The sequence below is a fragment of the Lissotriton vulgaris genome, chromosome 11 (assembly GCF_964263255.1).
Source record: "Lissotriton vulgaris chromosome 11, aLisVul1.2, whole genome shotgun sequence".
Classification (NCBI taxonomy): Eukaryota; Metazoa; Chordata; class Amphibia; order Caudata; family Salamandridae; genus Lissotriton; species Lissotriton vulgaris.
In genome coordinates, this window is record NC_141699.1 from 112,662,102 (window position 1) to 112,684,729 (window position 22,628).

Below are 22,628 nucleotides of genomic sequence, written 5' to 3' on the forward strand. Positions count from 1 at the left end.
GCGTTTTTGGTGCTTGGAGTACAGCGCACTTCTCTAAGAAGTTGTCCGCTAGGCTTTTTCCTTCACTTGATAATTCGTATCCTAAAAATAATACTGTCAGAAGGGCAATTCTTGACTTTTTAAAGTTGAATTTGTAACCCTCTGCAGCGAAACCAAGTATTATGGTGTTCACTCTTTTCAAGTGAGTCTCCAAGTCGTCGTCTGTTAGATAGATGTCATCGACATAAGATAATGCCTCATTATCATATATTTGTAGTAACTCTGTTACTCTGGCTGAGAATAGTCCTGGGCTGTTCTTGAATCCCTGTGGGAGCCTACAGAAATTATTCTGCGACCCCATTACTGAGAAAGCAGTCAAGTATCTGCTTTCTGGTGCAATATTTTGACAAAAGAAACCATTAGATATGTCTAATGTCGTTTTATATTTTTTCCGAACTATGTTATTCATTAGTGCAGCACTATGCGAATTCTGTACTGCAAATGTTTTGCAAAATAAGTTATGGTGTCTGTAGTCCAAAACTAGACGATATGAATTGTCCGGTTTAGAGACAGGAAACAAAGGATTGTTCATTTGAGAGGTGCATGTTTCAATCACCCCCTGGTATTCAAGTTGATCTAAAATCTCCCTGAGTTGTTTTTTAGCTTCTTGGTTAATGGGATACTGCCTTTGTGCAGTCGGTTGACTTTTTAACTGGATTTTGTGAGGAGGAGAGTCCTCATCCCATCCTACATGATTTTTATATAGTGCTGGTGCCTGGGCTACTGCCCATTTCCTTGCATATATATATTTAGTGTGAATCGGAATGTGATTCGAGAAGGCAGGCATAATCATTTCTGCGCCACGAGGGCACTCCCTGACAAACTCCGGGGGCCAATCTTTTTCAGCTAACAGGATGTCATAGCCTTTTGAGAGTTTATCCCAAAATAGACCCTTTATTTTCCTAGTCTTATCACCCTCTATACGCAGTGCTATTTCGTATATCTTATGGGGTTCGCTAACTCTGGTGTCGGCAGTTTCTACTTGAATGTATTCATTCGTGTCCACTGTCTCCAGATGACTCATCAGGTTCTTGCGAGCTATGGTGATTTCTGCTGCACTGTCTAGCATTGTCTGTGCCCACTCCCCGTTATTCGATTCAGAAAAGGGGGTGGTGATGAACAGAGTGTCTGAATTAAGCAGACCACTCTTACCCAGTCCAAAGATCAGGGCTTGATCCATCACCGTTATTTATCTCACTGCCCCATCCCAGCTCAGAACCTGGCTATATGCAAATCAGTCTGTCCCTGGCCCAGTGCATCATGGGAACAGGGCAGACTAAACTACCAAGCCAATTCTTTACCAGAAAGGAGACAAGCTACCGGGGACCGGTTTCTGGCATTTCAGCCGTCTTCGGCCCGGCTTGCTTGAATCCTGATGGAGCAGTGAGTAAGGGACTCATGTCTGAGTATACCCTGCCACACCTATAGTGGCCAAAAACGATTCAGAAAAGGGGGTGGTGATGAACAGAGTGTCTGAATTAAGCAGACCACTCTTACCCAGTCCAAAGATCAGGGCTTGATCCATCACCGTTCTTTATCTCACTGCCCCATCCCAGCTCAGAACCTGGCTATATGCAAATCAGTCTGTCCCTGGCCCAGTGCATCATGGGAACAGGGCAGACTAAACTACCAAGCCAATTCTTCACCAGAAAGGAGACAAGCTACCGGGGACCGGTTTCTGGCATTTCAGCCGTCTTCGGCCCGACTTGCTTGAATCCTGATGGAGCAGTGAGAAAGGGACTCATGTCTGAGTATACCCTGCCACACCTATAGTGGCCAAAAACGATTCAGAAAAGGGGGTGGTGATGAACAGAGTGTCTGAATTAAGCAGACCACTCTTACCCAGTCCAAAGATCAGGGCTTTATCCATCACCGTTATTTATCTCAATGCCCCATCCCAGCTCAGAACCTGGCTATATGCAAATCAGTCTGTCCCTGGCCCAGTGCATCATGGGAACAGGGCAGACTAAACTACCAAGCCAATTCTTCACCAGAAAGGAGACAAGCTACCGGGGACCGGTTTCTGGCATTTCAGCCGTCTTCGGCCCGGCTTGCTTGAATCCTGATTGTCCACCATAAGCGTGGAAGGGTATACTCAGATGTGAGTCCCTAGCTCATTGCACCATCAGGATTCAAGCAAGCCGGGCCGAAGACGGCTGAAATGCCAGAAACCGGTCCCCGGTAGCTTGTTTCCTTCCCAGTATAAGAATTGGCTTGGTAGTTTGGTCTGCCCTGTTCCCATGATGCACTGGGCCAGGGTCAGACTAATTTGCATATAGCCAAGTTCTGAGCTGGGATGGTGCAGTGAGCTAAAAAACGATGATGGATCAAGCCCTGATCTTTGGACTGGGTAAGAGTGGTCTGCTTAATTCAGAAGCTCTGTTCATCACCACCCCCTTTTCTGAATCATTTTTGTCCACCATAAGCGTGGAAGGGTATACTCAGATGTGAGTCCCTAGCTCATTGCACCATCAGGATTCAAGCAAGCCGGGCCGAAGACGGCTGAAATGCCAGAAACCGGTCCCCGGTAGCTTGTTTCCTTCCCAGTATAAGAATTGGCTTGGTAGTTTGGTCTGCCCTGTTCCCATGATGCACTGGGCCAGGGTCAGACTAATTTGCATATAATCAAGTTCTGAGCTGGGATGGTGCAGTGAGCTAAAAAACGATGATGGATCAAGCCCTGATCTTTGGACTGTCTGCTTAATTCAGACACTCTGTTCATCACCACCCCCTTTTCTGAATCACTCCCCGTTATTCAACTGTGTCCTCAGTATTCTCGGCATGTTAGATTACTCTAATACTGGCTACCTTCTTTCTTGGAAATTGAGATTTTTTACTTTGAGCAGGTTCCTTGTCTTTGGACTTGGTGTGCTCTCCTGGGTCTGACCGTCCTCTTCTTTCCGATTTCTGCGAAAAAGATCGAGAGGGACGTGTATCAATACTTTGATATCTATCAGGCTTCTTCAAATTATCCCTATTTCTAAGGGTATATCTTTTCTCAGAGGGCTCCCTTTGGGGAGACTGGTGTTCTTGAGTTGGAGTTCTTTCCCTCCGTCGAGGAGACCTTCTTCTGGACTGGAAAACTTTTTCCTTGGGAGTGGATTGTTTATTTCCATCCCAGTTCTTTTTAGGAGTGTTTGAATTATTTTTAATAAATAATTTTTCAGGATTTTCGAGCAGTTGGGGTTTCACGGGTTTCCCACCCAAGCTGTCTCTACCTAATTCTTCATAACATTTTTCTATAATTCTGGCAAGCTCAATTGGTTGATCTGTTATATCTGTCTCCTTCAACTTCTGGCGGATCGCTACAGATGCTGCTTCTCCTTTTATATTGGCTAGTAATATAGCCGAGACCTGCTTGAAGTCTTTCAGTAATTTCATACCAAGAGTTTAAAGCAGGTTCTGGACCGTATTCATTCTGAATCTGTTTTAGCACATCTGGTATTACCGCCATTGACGGAACACCATGTGTTTTCGTGTAAATGGAAGCAAAGACTGTACCCCAAGTGTCACAGTCCTCCACGTGTGGTGCGACCCCCATTGGAAGGCAGATGGTCAGGATTCTGTGTTTCTCAATAGGGGTAGTATTCGGAAATACTGCCTCTATTTGAGTAATTTTCTGCGCTAACCAGAAAGGAATTTGTTCCAGTTTTATGGGTGTTTTACCAAGACATGATTGTATGTTCTGTGGTGTAATTTTATTTGTGTTCCCCTGATGAGGGGTCAGCTGTGGAACATTAACAGCTGTTTGGACTGTAGCAGTCCACATTACATATTGGACTAATTGTCTATGTATTTTGATTAATGTTTTTAGCTGTGCTAACAGCTCTTCTTTTGACATTTTTGCAATGTCCGGATATGGTGTGTAGCTGGCTAGAACCGGCCACGTTGCTCCTGGTCTACCTCGTGGACCGAGCCTGGTAATATGATCATTATGTTTTAGGGTGCCTTTAAACCAGAGCATTTGCTCTTGATATTTTAATGGGATTTCAATCTCCTCGAAAGGAGCGTATTTTGTAATAGTGGAACTCGTGTGTTGCGGTGTTTGCCGCTGGAAATTTTATCCAAGAATAGAATACCTCTATCTGCCGATATTCGTGTGCCTCTATCACGAAGACGACTGTGCCACCTTGTGTGGTCAGTCCATTTTCTATAAGTTTTGACGTTCTAGTTTTTCTTATGTTGACCGGGATGATTATTGCACCCGGTTCAGTAGTCCCTGTACCATCGGGACCCTGCTGAGTCGCATTTACTGCCGCATCAACGATTCCGTTTTCAGTGTCTGACATTTTATTGTCAGAAAGGTTTTGCAGAGCAGGTCTCCAAGGAGACAAAGATTAGGTGCACAATATTTTGGAACACTGTTTCCTTCAACGTTGAATAAACCAGAGCTTTACATAGGAATCTCTTCCTACTAAGTTCGGGCGGATTTTAACCTTTCACCCACTCCAGGCGTCTATTGGAGTATTTACGGTAGAAAGGGGTCTGTGTGAAAAATGCACGACTGAGTTACTCTCACGTCTTGCGTTAGTTTTATCGCCTTACCAAACGTTGGGCGCCATGTAGTGTAGTTCCTATTTTCCCTATAGGCCCTGCGCATTGGAATAACATAAACAGCAGTTTTGACGTAGAAGTGCGGTCTTCCAGGTCTCTACTGACTATGCTAAACTTAATTGGGTTTGTACCAACTAGCTAAGAGGTCACTGGAAACTTTCTTGACTGAATAGGAAGTGATCAGCTTCCCTGGTACAGACAAGAAGGGATTCAGTTTTCCAACAACCGCATAAACATGACAACTTTGCTCCTTAGAATAAGAGTCAATCTCTAGAGTCGTGTGAAACAATAGACAGTTATTTTACTCAGTCAGTTGTGCAGATTACTTTCACCAAGATGCAGAGAATAGAGAGACGGGCGTTTTCAATAAAGGGTATTATTTATTGAACAGTCTTTCTTCTCATGCAAGATAAATGAATTGCCACAATTGCAAGACTAGTTATTATAAAAAGTGCGTACAGTAAAATGAGGATTGCGAAATAATACTGTAAAAGCATTGATATGGTTTCTTAGCCATACAATGGTTAAAATGAATAAAATATATACATTCATATATACATTTGACTAACGTACTCAACTGGTGCTTCTAACTACGCCTACCCCAGTGTACCTGACCTAAGCCTAATACTTGGGAGGGAGTAAGTAAGTAGCAGTTTAAGTTAAGTTGGTTTTGCCAAGGTTTGCTTCAAGAATTTTCTCTAAGAGTTTAGTCAACACCATACCTCTGAAATAGAATGTTGGAGGTCTTGTATCTCCTTCCAGGACTCGATATCCCAGTCACTCGCAAGAGTAGGCTGGAAACGCCGGAGCTGGATTTTCTCGGCAGGAGAAAAGACCGTCTCTCTCAGCGCGTCAAGGAGGAGGAGGGGCAGCGTCCGTGGGCTGCTTGCATCTGCTGGGCTCTGCAAGGGACAGCTGTTCTGCTCCTGTATTAACCACACCATCGCTATCATCGATGTCGTGCTTGCTTAAGGCAACGCTGGTATTATTTATACCTGAAAGGTGCCTTGTTTGACGTAAGTTTTTGGAAATAAGACGTCAATAAAGATGTCACTAGGAAGTGATTGTCCTTTCAGTGCTCATTAGAGTTCTATTACTAATCAAAACCTAGCAAGCGGGGCTTTCCCAGGTTGCTGAGTTTTATCTTGTTGAAGAACTCGGAGTGTAATCTAGGAATCTAAGATAGTCGCTTCTGCTGTGTCATCTACTGTAATGAGCTGCAGAGGCGAGTTTCAGAAATGTGGCTGAAATATGGCTCTGATCGTGTATGCCATTATAGGGGTATGAATGGATTATAGCCGTATAGGGGCATACAGTCACAGTATTGATCGGGGTCCTAGATTAGAACACAACAGCAGGGGCACTCAGCCCCTGCTCTGGCGTGAAACTGGACAGAGGGGAAGGGGTGTAACCACCCTCTCCCCAGGTCCTCCAATAGATGGGACCTTAGAGTTAGTCCAACCCCTAAACTTAGTATAAGTATAGGAACCCAGTCCCTAGGACTTTAGAGTACCCTGAACGAAACTCTGCAACATATATCTTGGACCTTCAACATTCTATATTGACTAGAAGACTGAAGTGCACCTACTTCCCAAGCTTTCCTGAAGTTCTGCATTGGGCTATTTTGAAGTCCAAGCCCTGAGCACCTTTTGCACCATGCCTACGATACCTGAAGGAAGCGTCGCAGGCACCCCAAAACTGTTAGGGCAGGACCCCCTCTCCAAATGTGAGTATCACACCAACCCACGGATATAATCTTGGGCCAAGCTTCGAAAGTTGGGTGGCTGGGACCCCGACCAACACCCCTGGCCCCTGCACAACAAAGCTATCCTCTGGGAATCAGCCATCCAGAGGGAAGGATAAGAACTATAAGCAGTTGTTACTCCCCTCGATGCTGCAGGCATCAATCAAGTCTAAGTGGGGCCCAATCCAAAGTTACCTCCGGTACCATTCAGAGAACGTGTGTACTTCAGAAACCTGATTGGCACACTGCCTTCGGAGGGGAGGTCCAGTCCAGCGCCAATGACGTGCAGTCCAGCATCCCTGGAAGGACCCCATGCCCCTCAGTTCCTTCAGAGAAGGCTGCAGCGACCTCGCCGGTGGCCAAAAGCGTGACCTATGTGCAAGCAGGGCAGTCTTCGTCCATCCAGGTCTTGTGTAACAGATCCAGATGGGCCTGTTGGAAAATGTTCCAGCCACCACTATGCCCGTCCCAGCTAGGGCTTCACACCTTCTCACTCTGGCAAGTTACGAATGATCGAGCACCAGACCTCGTATTTTAGCCGGGCATATCTCCAGGAACAGTGGCTTCAGTACAACCGGAGGTCGGGGGGGGGGGTGTTTGTCCCCTTCTCCATAGCTGTACGGTGACCCTCCGGACTGTCACCATGCCAGCTCCACACTGCCCCTAACCCCCACCCCCCCCCCCCCCCCAAAAAAATTCACCAGCAGTGGCATGGGCAGGGCGCTGTCGAGTCCTGCCTCGCCAAATTTGGCACAGCTGCTACTCCCTCCCTCACTCGACAGCTCCCCAATTGTGGTCAGGCTCCAACAGAACTCCAGTGCCTCCAGCAGCACCCTATGGCAGACTGCCATGGTGACCAACGGGCCCCACCTCTCCACGGTGTCGGCCCCACAGGTACAAGCAGCGAACCAGCAGCACCGCGGACGAATCTCAACATGCCCTGCTGCTCCTCTTTTATGGTGCGTAGGCCACCACCGAAAATGGCAGCCATGGGCAAGATGACTATTCCGGCTCTCTGGGGTGTCAGTTGTGCCGGACCGGCATGTTCGTGATGGCGCTTCGGATCACCACCACAGCCCTGCTTGACCTGGGTTGGATGGCCGCGGGGAGTTGCGGAGAAAGGCTGATTTAGCTGCTGTTCGAGAGGAGCTGTTCACAGAGCGATCGCCATGCTTGCCGGCCTAGCCACGCCCCCAGTAATCAATTTTTGTCCAGCAGCTTATCTTTTCCTCCAGTGTGTACTAAGTAAGAGTTGTGATGGGCAGGCAAGAGACAAGCAATGAAAGAACCAGGGAGCTGTGCTATATACTGCAGAGCAAGCTGCACCAATTCACCCTTCGCTTCATCAGTTCAGAATATGGTGGATGTAATGGTTTTTAGGTCTCGCCTGTCGATGCGCATGCGCATCGAGCTTGCGAGACTATGGGGGCTTAAACAGTCTTTAACCAACTTGCAAGGAATTGTGGCGATTCCTTGCAGTGCCCGTGAAATTTAAGCTCAATGCGCATGCGCATTGAGCTTAAAAGCGCTTGCACATGCCCCCAGCCGCCTGCTTGCATGTATTTTCCCTCAGGCACACTCCTCCCACACCCCCGCTCCGCCCCCTCCCCTGCCTGCCGTGTCGCATTTCTTAAGTTCCCTCAGCCGCACTCCAGGCCCCTGCTGCTTTCACACCCTCTCCCCGCTCCGCCCCCTCCCCTGCCCGCCGTGTCGCATTTCTCCTCCCCCCTCCCCTTCTCTGCCTTCCTTCCGTCTTGTTTTTTTTTTTTACCCGCTCCGCCCCCTCCCTTTTCCCCGGAGTCACTTATTCCTCTGAAGAAATGACACAATGCTTTTAACAATCTCACAATTTGCACTCGTGTACCACTACCCCCTCTCTTCTCCCCCTTCCTCTCTCTCACTACCCCTCCCTTCTTTGTGTGCGCACGCACCACGTGAAATCCCAGCGAAAAGTTAGCAGCGCTGAAACCCCCCCAATCTCAGCCCGCCAGAATCGCTCTGGATGAAGGCAAAGCTTCTAGTGGCTCCCTAAGCTGTTTTCCTCTTACATACTCGCCTCAATCAGCGCTGCCGCACAGAAGCATTTTTTTCCATTTATTCCTCTGAAGGAATGACACAATGCATTTCCCGATCTCACAATTTGCACGTGTGTAGTTGAAGTTGATCCCAAAACATGCCCTTTCACGTGAAAACCGTTTCTTCTCCCTTTTTCACAAGCGAGGGATCATCCCAGGTAGGAGGGACCAGAGGGAGAAAGAGAACCGCAACGCCTCATTCTTTTCTCGAACCCTCACTCTCTCTCTGCCTGCATTGCTCAGGTTTCCCTCTCGTCTTTTGTCTAGATCATTTCCATCTGCCCCTTTGCAAAGCTGGTTCCGTCTCTTTTATGCTTTCCTTTTCACCCGTCTCTTTTCTGTCATTCTGTATTTTCTGTTTGCCTCTCTCAACTACAAAGAATTTGACAACTATAAAATTCACACACAAACATATAAGCCCCTTCATACAGACTCATGAACACTTTAACAGAACAGATGCACCCCCCTCCCCCACCACAAAGCGCGTCCGCTTCATTACTTCATGCGCGGCCTCTCCTTAACCTAATCTACCTCACCATCTATTCTGTGTTGTCAGACTGGAAGGCACCTTCGATGCATCTGCTACTATTTGCTTAACGTCCTGCGCGCTCCTTTCATCCTGTGTCCTACAAGTCCCTTCTTTTATTTTAATTAAATACCGGACCATTTACTTGCAAAAAAAAAAAATACAGACTGCAAGGCACCTTCAGTGCATCTGCTACTATTTGCTTTAACACAAACTAACACTTTACCATACTGCACTTCCTGCTTTCTCCCTCCCTACCTCCCTTTTTCTTGAGTCCCTTCTGCTTTAGCTACATGCCACTACTATTTGCTTGCCATCTTCCGTGCTCTTAACCCTCCCTTTCTCCATTAAGCCCTTATTGTTTTTTTATAATACATCATACCATTTGCACACAATACTACCTTACTCTTACGCAACTGCTACTATCTTTTTCTCTCTCTCCCTGTCTCTACCTACTACAGCATCCATTTTAATATAACAATTTGGAGCTGTACTGCAACTTTTGTATTTCTACTACTTCTCATTATTGTTTACTTATTTTTATATGTTATTACAATGCTACAATTGTTAGTTATTTCTGTTAAATAACACGACAACACACAAACACATTTTAGTTCGCCTCTACAAATATGCTCACATTCCTTTTGCCTTCCATAACTTTACTATCAACAAGTTGCTGCTCTTATATCTTTTGCCCCCCACTCTTCCTTAGCCATACTCTGCCATTCACCCATACAATCTTCCTTCACACACACAATACTTTTGAAATAACTTTCTCGCATATTACCTTTTAGCACTCCCTACTAACAAGCATTTTTGCTGCCTACTCCCACAGTCCCCCGCAGCCCAAACTCACACGTTGCACAAAACTCCATATTGTATTAAAATAGCGTGCCACTTGCCAGCCGCAATTAACCTCCTGGTCCAAGTACGCCCACCCCTCCCCTGGAGGGTTTGAATGCGCATTGTTTGTGTTGAGGAAGGTCACATGAGCACTCTCTGCAACAGCCCACCCCCAAAAGGCACGTGCTCATCTCCCAGCTGGCTGCTGCTTTGACACAGGCCGACACTTCCTGCCGTGCGTTCCTTGCCCCCACCCCGAAAGAATTTGAGATGGCATGTTTGACCTCCGACCTTGCTTATCCATCCCAGTCCTCTTCTGTTCTTAATTTCAGCTTCTATACCCCTGCACACCAACTGTTTGAAAACCACGTAGGGTATACTTATACTGGGTTAGACTTTGGCACGTCAGTAATGGGTTTATGTGGTCACAGGAATCTTTTTGGGGGTGGAAATAGGGGAAGAGGGTGTTATGCCAGGCAGCCTTTGAGGCCTTATTGCCTCCTTGTGCTTTCACCAACACATCCATCATCACCTCCACATCCACCATGACATCCACCACCACATCCTCCACCACCACCGCATCCACCACCACCGCCACACCCACCACCACCACACCCACCACCACTACATCCACCACCACATCCACTACAACCACCACCCCATCCACCACTACCACCACCACCGCATCCACCACTACCACCACCACCGCATCCACCACCACCGCCGCATCCACCACATCCACATCCACCGCATCCACCACCACATCCACCATCACCACCACATCCACCATCACATCCACCACCACATCCACCACCACATCCACCATGACATCCACCGCCACATCCACCACCACATCCACCACATCCACCACCACTTCACCACCGCATCCACCACCACATCCACCACCACCACCGCATCCACCACCACCACCACATCCACCACCACCACATCCACCACCACCACATCCACCACTGCATCCACCACCACCACATCCACCACCACATCCACATCCACCACCTCATCCACCACCTCATCCACCACCTCATCCACCACCACCGCATCCACCACCACCACCACACCCACCACCACCACATCCACTACAACCACCACCCCATCCACCACCACCGCATCCACCACCACATCCACCATCAACACCACATCCATCACATCCACCACCACCACCACATCCACCACCACCACCACATCCACCAACACATTCACCATCACCTCCACATCCACCATGACATCCACCGCCACAGCCACCACCACATCCACCACCACCGCATCCACCACCACCGCATCCACCACCACCACATCCACTACAACCACCACCACATCCACCACCACCACCACATCCACCACCACAACCACATCCACCACCACCACCACATCCACCACCACCACATCCATCACCGCATCCACCACCACCACATCCACCACCGCATCCACCACCGCATCCACCACACCCACCACTATCACTTCCACCACCACATCCACCACCACTTTCACCACATCCACAACCACCACATCCACCACCACCACCACATCCACCACATCAACACCACATCAACACCACATCGACCACCTCCACCACCCCCACATCCACACCCACATCCACCCCCACATCCACCCCCACATCCACCACCATCACCACCACATCCACCACCACCACATCCACCACCACCACATCCACCACCACCACATCCACCACCACCACCACATCCACCACCACCATATCCCCCAGATCCACCACCACCACATCTACATGTGTGTGGCTGTGTGTGTGTAGGTGCAAATGCAATGTTCTTGGATTGTCGTCACAATAAAATACACTGAACATAATCTTCACAAAAGTTATTTACAAACGTTTAAGCTATTGCTATTATAAATTACAATAACTTTTATTTAAGTATTAATTATTTACAAAATTAAAAGCCATTGTTATTTGTAATATCAATACATCTAGGTCACGTCAATACATCACACATTGCATTACAAATGCTATAGGTGTCACATTTGCAAAAGTTAAAACTATTGACATTGTAACTGACAAAGCTATTCATTTTGCTACTTTCAAAACCAACACATAAATAAAAAAAGTGTCATTTACAATACCAATAGATCAAACTTTCCTAATGCGAGAACTATTGCTTTTCCAATGCTTGTTTAAATTGGCAAGCTTGAAATTTGACAGTGGCTAAATAGAGGTTGATATTGCCTTTCAGCTCCAATCTTGACCACCTGTATGACAACTGGGTAAAAATGACTATATTATGGTGGGTTACGTGGAAGGCAACAAAATGTTGGTGACTGTGTTGCGGTGAAGGTGTAGTCATTTATAATAGTGGTTGCTGCCAGCTTTGACTTGTCTGTCTAAGGCAAGGTAGGCCTCCCAGTAGCGCTGTTGCCTGATAGTTTTGGCATCACATCATAATTTTAAGTGTTGAAGTTCTCCAGGAGGTCAGCGTTCCTTTGTTTATTACTCATCATTTTATTTCTTTATCATCTGAAAAGCAGAAATCCATGTGTTTCTATATTCGGTACTTATCACATGTACACTAGGGTTTCCTTTGTGGAGGAGACCGTGTTTAGCATCTGTCTCTCTGTAATCTTAGCCTATGGTGTGCTCACTTTTAATTTCTTTTTTTTCTCCTTTTCAGCCCCTGTAAAGGATGGTTCCACTTGCACTCTGGCACAGCCTAGCACTAGGTGAGGACAGACCACTGAATAAGTACTAAAGGCTTTCTCACTCGGTGAGAGGTTTTGCTGTAGGCTTTTATAACCTATTATAGCGATTACACTGTCCACTATTTTGATCTCAAAGAAGGGATATTGGAGGTAGTCAGTTCTTAGGAGCTGCTGACTATGAAGTCTGTGGTCTACTAAAGAAGGAAAAGATCCCCTTTATTGTAGCGCTGTTGATAGTGCAGCCCACCCTTCCAAGGCTCCAGCCATTGATAGCAGTGGCTTAAAGAGGGGGGGGGGGAGTGGTGGTGATGGGGGGGGGGGGGGCGATCATCTCCCATCATTTAAGGCTTTGACTTGCCATTTTTTGTTATTTATACTAGTCCAGATGAGAAGTATGTGAGAGGATAAAACGTTTGATGCATCTGTCTACTGTGAAGTTATCCCATCTCTTGACAGATTTAAGGCGGACGAGCATGAGCAGGATGGCAACGAGCTCCAGACCACACCCGAGTTCCGAGCACACGTGGCCAAGAAACTGGGTGCCATGCTAGACAGGTAATGCCTGCCATGTGTGGAGGGCACTGTTGGCTCAATTTTACGAGCAAATGCGCCTGGCAATATAGGCGCAATCACAGTCTTGCACTGCACTAATCTCCACTTATGCTTAAGTTTCTGTCAAGCTGTCATACTGCCAGTTTTATCTTTGTACATTGAGGCATCAATTTAATGTTGTGCACTACTGTGCTTGTCATCAAATGTCCCTTAACCCCTTGAATGCTGATGAAGGCCCCCAGCCGTCATGCACTACGGTGCTCGTGTGCTGATGACGGCTGGGGGCCGTCATAAACCCGCCCACTTGCGATTCTGCCGCACAGGCGCAGAATCGCGGCCGCATGGAAGGGGTTAATGGAGAATGAGGTCTGATGAGATGGAGAGGAGAGGACCGAGGATATGAGGTGGAGCACTGAAGAGGGCAGTCTGCGAGCACAAGAATGTTCAGGGACGTACCTATCAGCAGTGTAGCGGCACTGGAGCCCAGAAGTGCGAAGGGCCCTCTGCTCCCCAGTTATAGCTGTTTTCTACTACCAAACTATGGACTTCGGGCCCAAGGACCTTCCTTGAACGATGGCCTTCGGCTGCTTAGCTATGGCACTGAGGATGCTGTATCTGTAAGAGTAAGAGTCGTGGGAAGGATTGAGAATTGTGGCGAGAACACTAGGTCAGATTCACAAAAGTAAAGTTACACTGCCTATCTTTTTATGTGCTGAGTTGACTCGGCAGTCGTAAAGATACAACTCATAAAATTCCTTTATGAATTGCTAAAAATCATAAACTTGAACAAGTGTGTAAGTTTGGCTTTGTGAATCGGGCCCCAAATGTACACGGATGAATGTAGAGAAGAGTATAACTGAAGGAGGAGTGGAAGAGGTCAGTGCTTGATGGGGAGGAGGCTTGGAGAAGGGACGCAGTGTGTGCCTTGAAAATGTGGAGAGAGCATAGCCTGTGATTGGGAGGAGGTGAGGAGTTGGAGGCTCAGGGAGGAAAGTGTGAACACTGTTTTTCGAATAACCTAACACTTTCTTCCATTCTGCTTCTCTGAAGTACCGACCTACGTCTCTGTTCCAAGCTTTGCGTAAGGACACAAAGGCTGTCCGGATGCCCTCACCAGTGCTGTGTGTATATGAATAACCTCTTTTGTTCCCAGACCCACAGCAGGATGGACTTCAGCTTCCCCTGAACCCCCCCTTTGTTTTTCTCCTATCAATCAAATCTCTTTACTTACAGTTCTGTTTCAAATGTTTTCCATGCGTATATATGCTAGGCTCGTGGTGGTCTACCATCTGACTTTTGCCTTCAGTTTTCTAATTATTTCCATCCACTTCTGTCTTCTTCGGACCTCCTATCTGTTCTAGTGGACCCTAATCTTGGGTCCTTTACCAGAATCCACCCTACAACGTCCTTCTCCCAATCCTCCCTCTTCGGAGGTGTAGCCACTGTATGGCTATGCAGCACTTTCATACATGCCAACATTTTAGAACAAGAAGTGGGAGATTTAAAAATAATTAGGGGAATGTATTTTTCCTATTGACATCAATTGAGGCAAACGCAATTTTAGGAGGGAGTCAGCTAAAATTAAGCAATTTCTGGCTTTAGTAATCGGGAGTCTCCCACCTGAATGGATCTGTTGGCATGTATGCACATAGCCAGATGTGTACCTAGGGCCACAAATTTACTTTTCAATTAACTGCATTTGGTTATGGGAATTAGTCCTAGCAGACATTCCTTAGTTCATAATGGTGGAGGGTTTTGCATGACGTGGGGCTGTTTTGTGACCATTCTAAAGGACTTTATTATACGTACAAAATCAGTGACTGTTTCTCGCCATTTGGGGCAGTTACTTGTTTTGGCTTGGTACATTTTACTCTACTTCGAGGCTGTCGTATTGTTTCTCTGAAAGAAATGTAATTGTACTAATTTGAATCTAGCATTGCTCCAGCGTATTTTTTTTTTTTACATTTAGACAATAATTTTTCAATTCAGTTTCAGTCAGCAGTTTGTGGATGCGGGTCTCCTGTTGCTGCCTTACTTTTAAGTCTCCTCTAATCTTATCTGATTTATAGAGGTTAGACTGTTTAGTCTGTTACCTGTTCCACGTCTTTCCGCCATTATTCTCTCCACATTACATGTTTGTGGGCAACACATTCAGGATTCTCTCACCCCTCGCTAGTTTAGCGTATTGTAAAAATTGCCCTGTTTCCAACCCAAACCTTTCTTGTGCTTCTTCATATTTGGCACCTGGGTAAAGATCTCTGAACTCTCTACAGCCTCCGTTCCGGCAGTTCCTTGATATGTGTCTGCGATGCTGCCACCATTAAAATATATTAGCAATCTCATCCCTGAGGTGTACAGTTGACTCCCCTTAAAGGAAAAACACAAACTCAATTATTATGCATCTCTTACAGCCAGAAACACATTCCTTGGTTGTGCACAGCCTGGCCTCGTCCTCTCTTGTTGATAACTTATTTTCTCAAGATCAATGTGGAGGGAGAGAGGAATTTGTGATCCAACCAATTTCCTCGAATTATATACTTATGATCAGGGGGGGAAGGATCACTTGTCCTGCATAACTCTGGGTATGCCGTAACTGTTCCCAGTATTCCCAATGTTAACCCTCATGCACGTGCTGGTAATGGTGTGGTATAGAGCGGTTTATCTTATTCTCCGCCGTCCCTTGCACGTGTGTGCATAATCATCGGGTTGTTTTTTATGCAACCTCCATCCAGGAGGCATTACCCATTGTTAAAAACAGTAGTGATAAGTGATGGTGAGGTGAAGTGATAAAAAAGTCTCTTTTAATCAGAAAAATTATTTATTCGTTCTGTATTTAGAGGCAATGAAATTAAAATTATGTCGGTGAACGTGAGTTATTATGACTCGTTCACACTATGTGAAAAGGTCGACATGTTTCAGCCCTGCATTATGCCTGATAGGTCATGTGGGCTTTCTTCAGGACCGTGACGTGAAATAGAGACCTCTCACGTCTCTATTTGTGGTGAGAAAAGATTTTAAATAAAGGAACAAAGCATTATGTTGCTCCAAATGGGAGGTCAAAAGTACCTGCAAAGAGAGGAGACATTGTAGACAAAGGGTAAAGGTAAAGGGAAACATACAAGACTATACGTTTGGTGAAATGTACCAGGAACACATAAATCGCACTTTGGCGTAGCAACTAAAAAATGGCAATACTTTGCACTGACTACCCCACTCAAAGAATAGGGTCGACTATCTCTTAATTGGCATGGGATTGTTAGGTTCTGTTTAGTTATGTGGATATGGCAAGTGGTGGGAGTTGTGGTGAGGGTGGTATAAGATTATCGGTGCCGGTATGCAAGCATATTGGTGTGGTGATCTTACATCCGTTCACTCTAGACCAAGCATGTTAGTGTCATTCAGCAGCGCGATCAGATTGTGCTGCTTATCCTCAAGATTTTAACACATGGGAACAATTTAGTTTCTCTGTACACGGTTACATACCTATGTTCTTGGCTATAATAAGCCTCTTCGGTATCTGGGTGGGTCAGGGAGGCACGCTCTGGCTCTCCATTCACTCCTTGTGCTGACTCTGCCACCTCAGTCCCGGAATACGTGAGACGTTTCCGGGTGGGTGTTTTTATAGGTAGCGCAGTAAGGGGAAGGGTAGAAAGACTATGGAAATTGACTGGATATTGTTGTCTTACATATTCTCATCCATTGTAAATAGTACCCCAAGGTATGTTATCATTTAGACCGTTGATATCGGTACCCAGTCTGTGCACCCACCGCTGCTCTTTTTCAAAGAGGATTTTTTCTGCATTATGGTCTTTATTATGTAGTGTTTCTAAAATAACCCACTGTAGATCTTTCACAGTGTGGCCAGTTTCCAGGTAGTGGCTGGACATCTTGGTGGTCGCCTTTTTACATTTCACATTGCTGCAATGTTCACACAGTCGCTGCTTGACTTTCCTGCATGTCATTCCTATGTAGTTTTTCTTGCAGGGGCATGTGATCATGTAGATGGCATGACTGGTGTTGCAGTTGGTGTGATGCAAAATTCTCCATTTGAAATTTGGGAGTATTTGTTTCTCCTTTGTTGCTTTTGTGAGGGGACAAACAGAACACGATCCGCATGGGTAATGGCCAGTTACTGGGCTCATGTCCAGTGGGGAGTTAACTGGTGGTGGTTGTTTTGCAGTGAGTGGTCTGGTATGGACCAAGATGTCCTTTAGGTTACGGGTTCTTTTGTTGGCAAAACGTGGTTTTGGCCATTGAATGTTGCCCGAAGTTATGATCCTCCAGTTTTTATTGACTATCTTTTTCAGTCTGTTACTTGCTGGGCCATATGTGGTAACACAGGTTGTGATGTCAATTTCTGGTTCTTTTGGTGTGGATTCTAAAAGACTTTCTCGAGGCTGGTTGTGTGCTCTTTTTTTGCATTTTTCGATGATTCTTTTGGGGTAATACCTTTCTTCCAATTTATCGCTCAGCTCATTGGCTTGTTCTTTGTACTCTGTCAATTTGCTGCAATTTCGTCGAAGTCTCAGAAATTGGCTGAAAGGGAGGTTTTCTCTTAGAGGTTTCGGGTGAAAGCTCTGGTAGGAGAGTAAACTGTTTTTGGAAGTAGGTTTAGAATAAGTTTTTGTCTGCAGAGTCGAACCCTCTGAATAGATGGTGATGTAAAGGAAGTCAATTTGTTTGTTGTTGGCTGTATAGGTGAATTTTAGCCATTCATCCCGGGTATTAATCCAGGTGTGGAAGTTGATGAGACTAGACATGTCACCTTCCCAGATGAGGATCACATCATCGATGTAACGACGCCAGAACAGGATCTGTTGTTGGAATGGGTTGACTGGATTGTTAATGTGTGTTTCCTCAAATTGGCTCACGTAGAGCCCCGCCACACTCGGCGCAAATGTACTTCCCATGGAAGTTCCATGACATTGTTGAAACATGGTGTCGTTATATTTAAAGTAGTTTTCAATCAGAGCCAACCTGCAGCACTCGAGAACAAAATGTCTTGGGGTCTTATGGTCCCAGTCAATGTTGAAAACAATGGTCTCTAGTGTTTCCAGTGTTTTTTCTTGGGGTAGGCTTGTGTATAGGCTTTCTACGTCAAGTCCTACGAGTATCATGTTGTCCTCTGAATAGGCAAAATTCTGGAGCAGATTCAGGAGGTCCCTGGTGTCCTTCAGGTAGGTAGGAGTCCTTTGGACTATTGGTTTGAGATATTGGTCTGCAAACTGCGATAATGGTTCTAGGACCGAACCTATTCCCGACACAATGGGTCTACCCGGCGGTGGGGTGCGTGGTTTGTGTATTTTTGGGAGCGAATAGAAATAAGGTATTCTCGGGTTGTTGGTCTCCAAAAATTGAGCCTCTTTTTTCGAGATCCAGTTATTTGTCTCATCTTCTGTTATCATTAAGGTTATGGTCTTCTGTAGTCTGGGTGTTGGATCGACATCTATTCGCTTGTAGAACTTTTGGTCTGAAAGTAATTCTTTGCATTGTCGATCATAGCCATCTTTTGAGAGGAGTACTACTCCGCCCCCTTTATCCGCTTGCTTTATGACGATATTCTCATCGTCCTTTAGTTCTCTCAATGCCTGTTGTTCTGCTCTCAATAGATTTTGGAATGGTTTTTCTGTATTGTCTTTTAAACCATCGATTTCCTTCATGACCGCTTGTTCGAATGTGACAATTTCATTTGGCACTTGTGAATTCAGAGGACAGAAGGTGGACTTCTTCCTTAAGTTGGTATCTCCATCCGGAGGTTGGGTGGGTTGGTTACTGAAGAAGGCTTTGAGTTTGAGTTTTCTGCAGAATTCAGCAATCTCGCACTTCATCTTGAAAGTGTCAAGGTTAGGTGTTGGGACATATCCAAGACCTTTATTGAGTACTTCCTCTTGATTTTTTGTTAGTACCTTATCTGTAAGGTTTACGACGAGGGAGTTGTGTTGGTTCCTGTTTTGCCTCTGGTTACGCTCCTGGTTTGGACCTGGCGTGTTTGGTCTTGCCAGGTCACCCCTTTCTGTTTCGGGCCCGACTGTTCTGGCCTCTCCCTAAAAAAGGCGGCCCTTGTTGGTAATTACCCCTCATTGGTTGTTGCATCTGTTGTGGTGGGCCTTGGTAGTATGGATATACCCACCCTTGGAAGTGGGGATTGAACGGGGGGAATGGCATCATGGGCGGATTCATTGAGAACTGCGGGGTACGCCAGTAGTTTCTGCCCCTCCGGTTGCCTCTTTTATTGCGGAACCTCCCTCGTTGGTTATTGGAGAAATCGTCTCCACTCCAGTCAGAACCGTCTGTAGAAGAATCGCTGTTGGAACTGTTGTTAGACGCATTGTCGTTGGGTTTGAAGTCCTTGTGACTATAAGGATGTATGCGTTCTAAAGAGAACTTTTTCAGTTCTTTCCCTAGTTTCTGTAGTTTCTGCTGGGTCAAGAACTCTTGAGATTGGCTCATCTCTTTGTTGATTTCCTCCAGTCGTTGCTTGTACACGGTAACGTGTACCATGTTGTTGAGTTTAGTCTCAATGATCTGGATTTTTATAGTCAATTCGTCTGTGATCTTAGTTGCTGTTTTAATTATTAGTACAAGGTAGTCCCTTGTACATTTCCACGAAATTGCTGACCAGTCTTTGCGAAACGCTAGATCTTTTAAGAAGATACGTGGTGCATTTGTCACCCATAGTCCTTTGGGCGCGGCATTCACTTTGAGGTATTCGGTCATTATGATCTCGTGTACTGCTGTTCTCACTTGCTCTTTTTTCAGTTCAGAAAGTTCCTCCCAATCGTCATTATTGGCCAATGTTTGAGTTGGGTCCAAAGTGCGATTTATGTGTTCCTGGTACATTTCACCAGACGTATAGTCTTGTATGTTTCCCTTTACCTTTACCCTTTGTCTACAATGTCTCCTCTCTTTGCAGGTACTTTTGACCTCCCATTTGGAGCAACATAATGCTTTGTTCCTTTATTTAAAATCTTTTCTCACCACAAATAGAGACGTGAGAGGTCTCTATTTCACGTCACTGTCCTGAAGAAAGCCCACATGACCTATCAGGCATAATGCAGGGCTGAAACATGTCGACCTTTTCACATAGTGTGAACGAGTCATAATAACGCACGTTCACCGACATAATTTTAATTTCATTGCCTCTAAATACAGAACGAATAAATAATTTTTCTGATTAAAAGAGACTTTTTTATCACTTCACCTCAACATCACTTATCACTACTGTTTTTAACAATGGGTAATGCCTCCTGGATGGAGGTTGCATAAAAAACAACCCGATGATTATGCACACACGTGCAAGGGACGGCGGAGAATAAGATATACCGCTCTATACCACACCATTACCAGCACGTGCATTAGGGTTAACATTGGGAATACTCTGAACAGTTACGGCATACCCAGAGTTATGCAGGACAAGTGATCCTTCCCCCCCTGATCATAAGTATATAATTCGAGGAAATTGGTTGGATCACAAATTCCTCTCTCCCTCCACATTGATCTTGTTCGCTAGCAGCGCAGAGCTGTGGGAAGAAAAATAAGTTGCTACCAGTGATCCCCTCGGAACTGTAGGGCATCAACATGGCTGACAACTTAGGATTGAGTTACTCAACAGAAGAAATTGATGAGATACTAGCACGACCACGTCTACTCCTTGATAAGGACCTAACTCAAACATTGGCCAATAATGACGATTGGGAGGAACTTTCTGAACTGAAAAAAGAGCAAGTGAGAACAGCAGTACACGGGATCATAATGACCGAATACCTCAAAGTGAATGCCGCGCCCAAAGGACTATGGGTGACAAATGCACCACGTATCTTCTTAAAAGATCTAGCGTTTCGCAAAGACTGGTCAGCAATTTCGTGGAAATGTACAAGGGACTACCTTGTACTAATAATTAAAACAGCAACTAAGATCACAGACGAATTGACTATAAAAATCCAGATCATTGAGACTAAACTCAACAACATGGTACACGTTACCGTGTACAAGCAACGACTGGAGGAAATCAACAAAGAGATGAGCCAATCTCAAGAGTTCTTGACCCAGCAGAAACTACAGAAACTAGGGAAAGAACTGAAAAAGTTCTCTTTAGAACGCATACATCCTTATAGTCACAAGGACTTCAAAACCCAACGACAATGCGTCTAACAACAGTTCCAACAGCGATTCTTCTACAGACGGTTCTGACTGGAGTGGAGACGATTTCTCCAATAACCAACGAGGGAGGTTCCGCAATAAAAGAGGCAACCGGAGGGGCAGAAACTACTGGCGTACCCCGCAGTTCTCAATGAATCCGCCCATGATGTCATTCCCCCCGTTCAATCCCCACTTCCAAGGGTGGGTAGATCCATACTACCAAGGCCCACCACAACAGATGCAACAACCAATGAGGGGTAATTACCAACAAGGGCCGCCTTTTTTAGGGAGAGGCCAGAACAGTCGGGGCCCGAAACAGAAAGGGGTGACCTGGCAAGACCAAACACGCCAGGTCCAAACCAGGAGCGTAACCAGAGGCAAAACAGGAACCAACACAACTCCCTCGTCGTAAACCTTACAGATAAGGTACTAACAAAAAATCAAGAGGAAGTACTCAATAAAGGTCTTGGATATGTCCCAACACCTAACCTTGACACTTTCAAGATGAAGTGCGAGATTGCTGAATTCTGCAGAAAACTCAAACTCAAAGCCTTCTTCAGTAACCAACCCACCCAACCTCCGGATGGAGATACCAACTTAAGGAAGAAGTCCACCTTCTGTCCTCTGAATTCACAAGTGCCAAATGAAATTGTCACATTCGAACAAGCGGTCATGAAGGAAATCAATGGTTTAAAAGACAATACAGAAAAACCATTCCTAAATCTATCGAGAGCAGAACAACAGGCATTGAGAGAACTAAAGGACGATGAGAATATCGTCATAAAGCAAGCGGACAAAGGGGGCGGAGTAGTACTCCTCTCAAAAGATGGCTATGATCGACAATGCAAAGAATTACTTTTAGACCAAAAGTTCTACAAGCGAATAGATGTCGATCCAACACCCAGACTACAGAAGACCATAACCTTAATGATAACAGAAGCTGAGACAAATAACTGGATCTCGAAAAAAGAGGCTCAATTTTTGGAGACCAACAACCCGAGAATACCTTATTTCTATTCGCTCCCAAAAATACACAAACCACGCACCCCACCGCCGGGTAGACCCATTGTGTCTGGAATAGGTTCGGTCCTAGAACCATTATCGCAGTTTGCAGACCAATATCTCCAACCAATAGTCCAAAGGACTCCTACCTACCTGAAGGACACCAGGGACCTCCTGAATCTGCTCCAGAATTTTGCCTATTCAGAGGACAACATGATACTCATAGGACTTGACGTAGAAAGCCTATACACAAGCCTACCCCAAGAAAAAACACTGGAAACACTAGAGACCATTGTTTTCAACATTGACTGGGACCATAAGACCCCGAGACATTTTGTTCTCGAGTGCTGCAGGTTGGCTCTGACTGAAAACTACTTTAAATATAACGACACCATGTTTCAACAATGTCATGGAACTTCCATGGGAAGTACATTTGCGCCGAGTGTGGCGGGGCTCTACGTGAGCC

At 45.7% G+C, this 22,628-nt stretch overlaps 1 protein-coding gene across 1 annotated transcript in view; it reads left to right on the forward strand.

The window, feature by feature from the left end:
- Nucleotides 1-22,628, forward strand: part of C11H12orf43 (chromosome 11 C12orf43 homolog) — a 53,248-nt gene that overhangs the window by 22,344 nt on the left and 8,276 nt on the right. The window contains exons 2-3 of the mRNA XM_086942840.1: nucleotides 12,442-12,490; nucleotides 12,926-13,024. Of these exons, the coding sequence (XP_086798966.1) occupies nucleotides 12,442-12,490; nucleotides 12,926-13,024 (148 nt within the window). The remainder of the gene's footprint in view (nucleotides 1-12,441; nucleotides 12,491-12,925; nucleotides 13,025-22,628) is intronic.